The following is a 6,708-nucleotide window of genomic DNA, read 5'->3' as shown; positions in this document are numbered from 1 at the left end:
GAAGTCTATTCCATATAAAACTATTGCACTAAATCTTCGGTGATAGTGATAGGGAAATAATCCCAAAGAAGTTGGGACACATCTTCCAAATCTATAAATTACCAAAAATAAGATAAGATAAGATCAGCACAAATCTTGTATTTTTAAGAACTTGTCTTACTATTGTTCTTTCCATAGAAGGTATCTAGCTCATCTCATCCTATAACCATTAGGTATGCTATATGGTTTTACACATTAACCTATCGCTTACACAAGCACTACTATTCTATCACACTTAAATTCGATCTTAAAAATTGACTTAAGAATCGGAAGGGCTACGCTGGAAATATTTTCGACATCCTCTAACGTTTGTTCGTCCGTGCAGATTCACCTCGGCTCACACGCGACCAGCGAAGCTCTGCTCGGCTCATTCTATACTAGCTAGAAGAACTTGATTGTTTTACCTCACCATGCCGAACTCTAGGTAGGTGAAATTTTTGGTATCATCGTATCATAATATAATACAAGATGTAACATAATTTTATACAACTTTTTCAATTGCCCAATAAAAAAATCAACAATTTTTAAATTGTCAAATACTTAAGATTCAACCAATTGATGGGGACCAATAAATATTTGAATCGGTCAGCGATGAACAAATATTTGCGAAATAATGCCGTTCATTCTGATGAATTTCTTGGCTGAGATGGCAGCCAAGATTAATAATTCATGCACCCACATTGGTGCATGAATATTAATGGGTGTTAATAATCACCCATTAATGCACCAATGTGGGTGCCCTTAGAGAGAAACTCCTTCTTCTTCAGGCAAAATATTTTCCAAAAATGAGCTTAATTTCGGTATATTTACATTGCAAGGGATTTCTTATCCAGAATGTCTCTCGTTAATACATGAACATGTGTTGTCCGACATATATTTCATCATGTCAATTGTTTGATGACATCATCTTCTCAAACTCAATTGTGAAAAGTCATAAACACCTCCTTAGATAATAGGGATGGCAATTTCCTCCGAACCCGTTGGAGGATCCGATACCCGACTCGAATAGAAGAAGGTATGAAGGGATTTTTAGATCCGATTAAATAATTGGGTAATCGGGTATGGGGATTTTAGGGTTCGGGTATGGAGGCGGGTTTGATATAATCCGACCCACACCCGACCAGAATATCCGTTTAAATTATTATATATAAATATATATGTATGTATGTATGTATGTATGTATGTATGTATGTATATATATAGTAATTATATTTATTTATGTTAAAGATTCATCAATCAATCCACCGATTTTCGGAGTTTTCAATACATATAATCATAAATTTGAAAATTAAAGAAAACGATGCTTTGTATATTAAAAGAGAAGAAAATATATAAAACTTCATTTTATATATATACTTATTATAAAGCGTGAATAATTTTTCTTATTGTTCATTTAAATAATTTTTTAAATATTAATAACTTCATTGAAACAATTTAAATCTGAAAAAATTCAATTGTATATGATAATTGGGTATTTGGGTAGGGTATGAGTATCCGATAATCCGATGGGTATGGGGATGTGGATGAAATTCAATACCCGATGGGTATGGGGATGAATTTAATAAATAGATATGGGGATGGATGTTGAAATCCGACCCATACCCTACCCATTGCCATCCCTATTAGATAATGATCGTCATCTAGAAATAACATCTAAAGAAGATAAGTCCATTATACAAACTTTACTTTTTTTTTCTTTTTTGTGTAAAAATAGAAATTCTTTAAAATTTATTATTATTTTCTTAATCGGTTTTAAAAAAATAAACTATGTGAAAGATATTGATTCGATCTATATTTAAAACAAAAGATAATACTTTTGAAATAAAAAGTAATAATTTTTCATAGATCATTTCGAGTTAAAGATATGTCTTATAAATTGATCTATGAGACGATCTCATACAAGTTTGAGAAAGTCTCTCATGAGACGGTTTCACGAATTTATTTGCATGAGACGACTCAACCTGATCTATACTTGTGAAAAGTAAAACTTTCAAAATAAAAAATAATATTTTTTCGTAAATTAGGTCGGATTGAAGTTATGTCTCACAAAATTGATTTACGAAACCGTCTAATATGAGTTTTAATGCAGAAATTTTTGTGTTTAATCAAAAGCCTCGCATTGATTATTTCTTATTACATGTGAGTAAATTTCAAGGAATGTGAGGAATAGAAGGAAACGTAGCTATTAATTAATAAATCTTGCCAAAGTCAAATTCATGTGCAAATAGCATTTTACATCATTGTGAATTTTTTATTTTAAAATCTTATATAAAAGTAATAGATGTTTACAACTCAATATTTTCAAAGAGTTAGTCTCTTGTGAGATGGTCTCACGAATTTTTATATGTGAGACTAGTCAACCTTACCGATATTCACAATAAAAAGTAGTACTCTTAATATAAAAAGTAATATTTCATGGATGACCTCAATAAGAGATCCGTCTCATAAAATACGGCTTCTGAGACCGTCTCACACAATTTTTTGTCATTTTGAAAAATCTAAACCCCATATATTTTTTTAATTTATGCAAACGGTTTTATACCTAAAGAATCAATCTAAATAAGGTTTTTCGTTATCTGAAAAACAGTTGAAAAAATGTATAAGAAAATGTTACACAGCTACCAAAATTAACACGATGTGCTTTAATGACCAGACCATGTCTTGAACGAGAATCTATGATCGTTCTCTCTCTCACGCTATTGTTTCCCTTCCTTAATCCGCTCTTCTCTTGTCGGCCGTTACAATCCATATATTCTCTCCACTCCTGATCTCATATTTCTTCTTTTTCTCAGTGTGTGCTCCAGGTCAGTTATCGAAAAAATTTAGTGATTCTTTTTGCAGCTTTTTGTGGGTTTTGATCTGGGGGTAAGATCGGGTTTCTTCTTGAGGTGAGTTTGATGGTATCATAGACAGTCAAACTTGGATGTTGAAAAATGGAAGTGAGGTTAAAACTTGTGAAATTTTGGGGTGAGAGTGAGTTTTCTTGGGAATTTTTGGCTTGAGGATGAGGTTGGCTTTTAAAGTTGGATAAATGTCCCGTTTGTTTGACCTTTGACGTTTTTTTGAGATTATTATTTGCGTACTGAAGTATTAAATTTAAGGATTTGAGCTTTGTTTTAGTGTCTGTGCAGCGTATCTTATGATGGATTAATAATCACTTAAAAGTATTTTTGTAGAAAAGATTACTAAATTCTGAGTTTGAAGATTAAGTTGATTGGTTCTAAGGTAGAAGACAAATGATTTCTATTAAGTTTGAAAATTTTTGAAATCTTTCTGCTATAATATACTGTTGGAGTGGGGTTCTCTCTTTGTAATTTTCAAGAAAACAAATTTCGGAATGGCCACAGCTGGAAATGATGATCAAGGTGTATATAATATTTGAAATAATCTGCCGGCACCTTTAATTTATGACTATAAAATTTTTGGTCATATGAAATGCGTGTCTTTGTCATTGTCAACATTTTTTTGTTTGTGAGCTGTTGTGATCTTTACTGATTATATATTTAATGCAGTTGAAAGGATTTTCAAGATGGCTTCTGTACAAGGCCCTGTAGTTTGCCAATTGATCGGATCAAAACAAACAGGAGTCTATTCCGTGCCTTTTGGTTCTCTTTTTCTGAAAGATAAATTAATTAGAAGTGGATTTTTGGGGCTCAAAGGGCCAAAAAGTAGCAGCACTAATGCAGGTTTTCTGCAAAATTTAAAGAAATGCAACATGATTAGGTTTAGTTTCAGTTCATCATCGAATGGTAATGGAAGCACAGCTGAAAATTCCAATGAAAATGATGCCGATTATGTCGAATCTAGCGTGATAGAAGCCGGTATGTGGAGTTGTATTAGTTTCCCATAATTTCATTTGCTGTGGTTCATGTTCTCGAAAATACGGGTTTGGGGTAAAAATCCTTGTATGCATAAACTCGTTGCATATCATTGATTTTGTACATAGATGAGGAGGCGTCGTGGGGTAGATATTGTTGTTATTATTCGAATGTCATTTCACCTTACCAATGGTAGTGGTGTTTGAAATTTGGAAACAAAAAATTCTTGTATAATTATATCCGTGACGCATCCTTGATTTTCTAGCATAGATGTTCTGATGGTGTTAGATGAGGCATTGTGGAACAGATTTTATTAATCATTATTCAAATATGTGAGACTTCTCTTGATAGTGTCAAGTGATTGTTTTTAATAGTTGAGGTGAAAAGTGAGTCGGATGTTTTCATGATCAAGATGCGAGACGGTAAGCATTTGAGATGTGTCCATAACAATCCTAAGGGAAGTCATTTTCTGGATTATGCACCACATCCTGCAATTGTGTTGAAGATGGAAGATGGAACTGGACTTCTCCTCCCAATTATAGTTAGTGAGTGCATAATTCTGCAATTATTTGAAACATATATTGAAATCTGTTTTTTTTTTTTAAATTATTATATCTCGAGTCTTCTGGTTTATATTACAGTGGAAATGCCAAGTGTGCTACTCATGGCAGCTATACGCAATGTTCAAATTGTACGTTTGGTTCTGTCTCAGTTATCAAACTGAAATCCGAATAGTTTTGGTTCCAAACTTTGTAGCTCTTGTAGATTCTAATTCTTCGACAAAATTTTCAGGCTAGACCTACGATGTATCAAGTAGTTAAGGACATGACTGAGAAGATGGGCTATATGGTTGGTTTATAATTTGTTCTGAATCATTATATTTCATTGTGCTGGGATTCCTGCACCGACTTATCTTAGGTTATGCCTTTGATATGTTTGTTGTCCTATTGTTTTCAGGTTAAACTTGTACGTGTCACCAAAAGGGTACACGAGGCATATTTTTCTGAGCTGCTTCTAGTAAAGGTAAGTAAATCTACGCTGTTTTCGTCTGTGGTCGATGAAATATGTAGTCCTGTGTGATCTAGTCAGGCTTAATTTATGTTTAGTGGTGTTCTTCATGTAGTAGTACTTTTTTTTCTTCTTGAAGTTGGATAATGAAGCAGAGTGTGTGAAGTTTGATCTCCGGCCCTCAGATGCAATTAACATTGCAGTGAGATGCAAGGTAAAAGAATTTTGCTATAACTTCATTTACACTGTATTATTTTCGGGTAAATTGGATAAAAAACTGGTCCTGAAGGAAGATTTTGACCCTGGTGAAATATTCGGCATATACCAATGAATTAAATCAAATTGTGTGATTCATTTAAGAATGTAAGAAAGAAATCAAACGGGTCAACCCATCGTAATGACTTCATAAACACTATCTTGAATTTACAATGTCGTCTTTATAGGTGCCGATCCAAGTGAACAAGTTCTTGGCCTATAATGATGGAATGAGGGTCGTTGAATCTGCAACTGTGCAGAACTCTTTGTTGGATGGCCAATTTTTCGCCGAGCTGGACAGGTACATTTAATGTCCCAAAGAGGATCTAGCAACCTATACATATGGTCTTCCAGACAAGATTGATAATATTTTGTCTCGAGGCCGAGTTTCAGTAGGCATTTACGGTTTCTGGAAGAATAAGGTGAAGGGAAGATATTTTATTCTCAGTTGTCATCGCAGGCCTACTGGGCAGCCATGTATTGACACAAAGGAGTTCGATCTAGTAAGGAACATGCTAATCGCTGTGGTCGAAGAACGTTACAGAGATGCTGGTATAAGATCCAAACTGGCTGAAGTAGAGGCAGTTCCAATAGAAGACGATCACCCCAGCCCCAAACAAGCTAATTTTATTAACAACTAATAAATATTTATCGCTCCAAATTACGTTTATAAATACACGTGTAACCTGTATCCATATGAATTATTTGGTCCATCACCAGTGACGTTCACACATTTCTTAATTTTTGCCATCTGCTGCAGCTTCATGGAGGGATCAGTTGATTCAGCTCCGCTCGAAGAAGAACAGGGTGTAGCGTGTTGGATCTGTCTGTGGACTGGGAATGTATGATTGATGCCTTGCGTACATATGAATCATTGGTCCTGTGTGTATATATGTATAGGTTAAACTATAGTCAGGCTTCTGCTAAACTCCTGGATAAGTCTATTCTCCAGTGATATACTAGGCAAAATTGTTGGTATTCTTGCATTTTCATTACAAAAACAGTCTATGAAGAATTAAACTAATCTTTAATGGGGAAAGGTTCTCAAGGGAAGTGCTAATAAAGTATACCGCTCAATCTTTATTAAGAGGATGCGGATGTGAGTTTCCACTAGATTCAAGTTGGATCAAGTCACAAACCAAAACTTATAATTCCCTCGATGATTCAGTTTGTGAACACACCAAAGTGTAACCCAACCGATTTTTTTATTGTATTTTCTTATGTGGTGGGGTGGAGTGTGTACAAATTGGGTTTTCAAACTCGAGATCTCGACGCTAATGTTACTCAGTAAAACACATGATTTAAATGTGTAACCCAGGACCGTGCCTGCTAGGAGAGGCAAGAGAGTCATCCGACTCGGACCCATCTCTTCGAACCCCAGCTTTGGCAAAAAAAGAAAATACTATTATATATATATATATATATTGATGTTGCTATCAAACTTTTACCAGAAGAATTTAGAGAATACGGTTACGATAAGATAATGGTTGAGCTAAAGAAATGGCATTGAGATCACTGAAATTGTATTTTACAAGAAACGCGTTCAAAAAAGAAGATATTTGGTGAAAATGACAGTGAAAAAGTGATA

The 6,708-nt window shown here is 34.3% G+C and overlaps 1 protein-coding gene across 6 annotated transcripts; it reads left to right on the top strand.

Annotated features, from left to right (window-relative positions):
- Positions 1-2,585: 2,585 nt before the first annotated feature.
- On the top strand, positions 2,586-6,204 carry LOC140967519 (bifunctional nuclease 1-like). 6 transcript variants are annotated; one of them, XM_073428101.1, is made up of 10 exons: positions 2,587-2,927; positions 3,552-3,860; positions 4,232-4,402; positions 4,499-4,548; positions 4,650-4,706; positions 4,815-4,880; positions 5,005-5,079; positions 5,309-5,421; positions 5,569-5,740; positions 5,881-6,204. In XM_073428101.1, the coding sequence occupies exons 2-10, from the start codon at positions 3,569-3,571 to the stop codon at positions 5,899-5,901; spliced, it is 1,017 nt and encodes a 338-aa protein (XP_073284202.1). In that variant the 5' UTR covers positions 2,587-2,927; positions 3,552-3,568; the 3' UTR covers positions 5,902-6,204. The 6 variants fall into 6 exon arrangements, with proteins under 6 accessions (XP_073284193.1, XP_073284202.1, XP_073284184.1 ...); XM_073428118.1 differs by having other exon boundaries at positions 2,588-2,927; positions 5,569-5,672; XM_073428126.1 differs by having other exon boundaries at positions 2,590-2,927; positions 5,581-5,672.
- The last annotated feature ends 504 nt before the right edge of the window (positions 6,205-6,708 follow it).

This window comes from Primulina huaijiensis, chromosome 2, assembly GCF_012295235.1.
Source record: "Primulina huaijiensis isolate GDHJ02 chromosome 2, ASM1229523v2, whole genome shotgun sequence".
Taxonomy (NCBI): domain Eukaryota; kingdom Viridiplantae; phylum Streptophyta; class Magnoliopsida; order Lamiales; family Gesneriaceae; genus Primulina; species Primulina huaijiensis.
Note: the sequence above shows the minus strand (reverse complement) of the source record. Positions and strands in the feature narration are given on the sequence as shown.

Excerpts from the sequence above, each read along its gene's own strand:
- LOC140967519 (XM_073428092.1), top strand. The coding sequence starts at position 3,569 with ATGGCTTCTGTACAAGGCCCTGTAGTTTGCCAATTGATCGGATCAAAA. Across the intron at positions 3,861-4,231 it reads ATCTAGCGTGATAGAAGCCG|TTGAGGTGAAAAGTGAGTCG; the intron begins GTATGTGGAGTT and ends TGTTTTTAATAG. Across the intron at positions 5,080-5,308 it reads ACATTGCAGTGAGATGCAAG|GTGCCGATCCAAGTGAACAA; the intron begins GTAAAAGAATTT and ends TCGTCTTTATAG.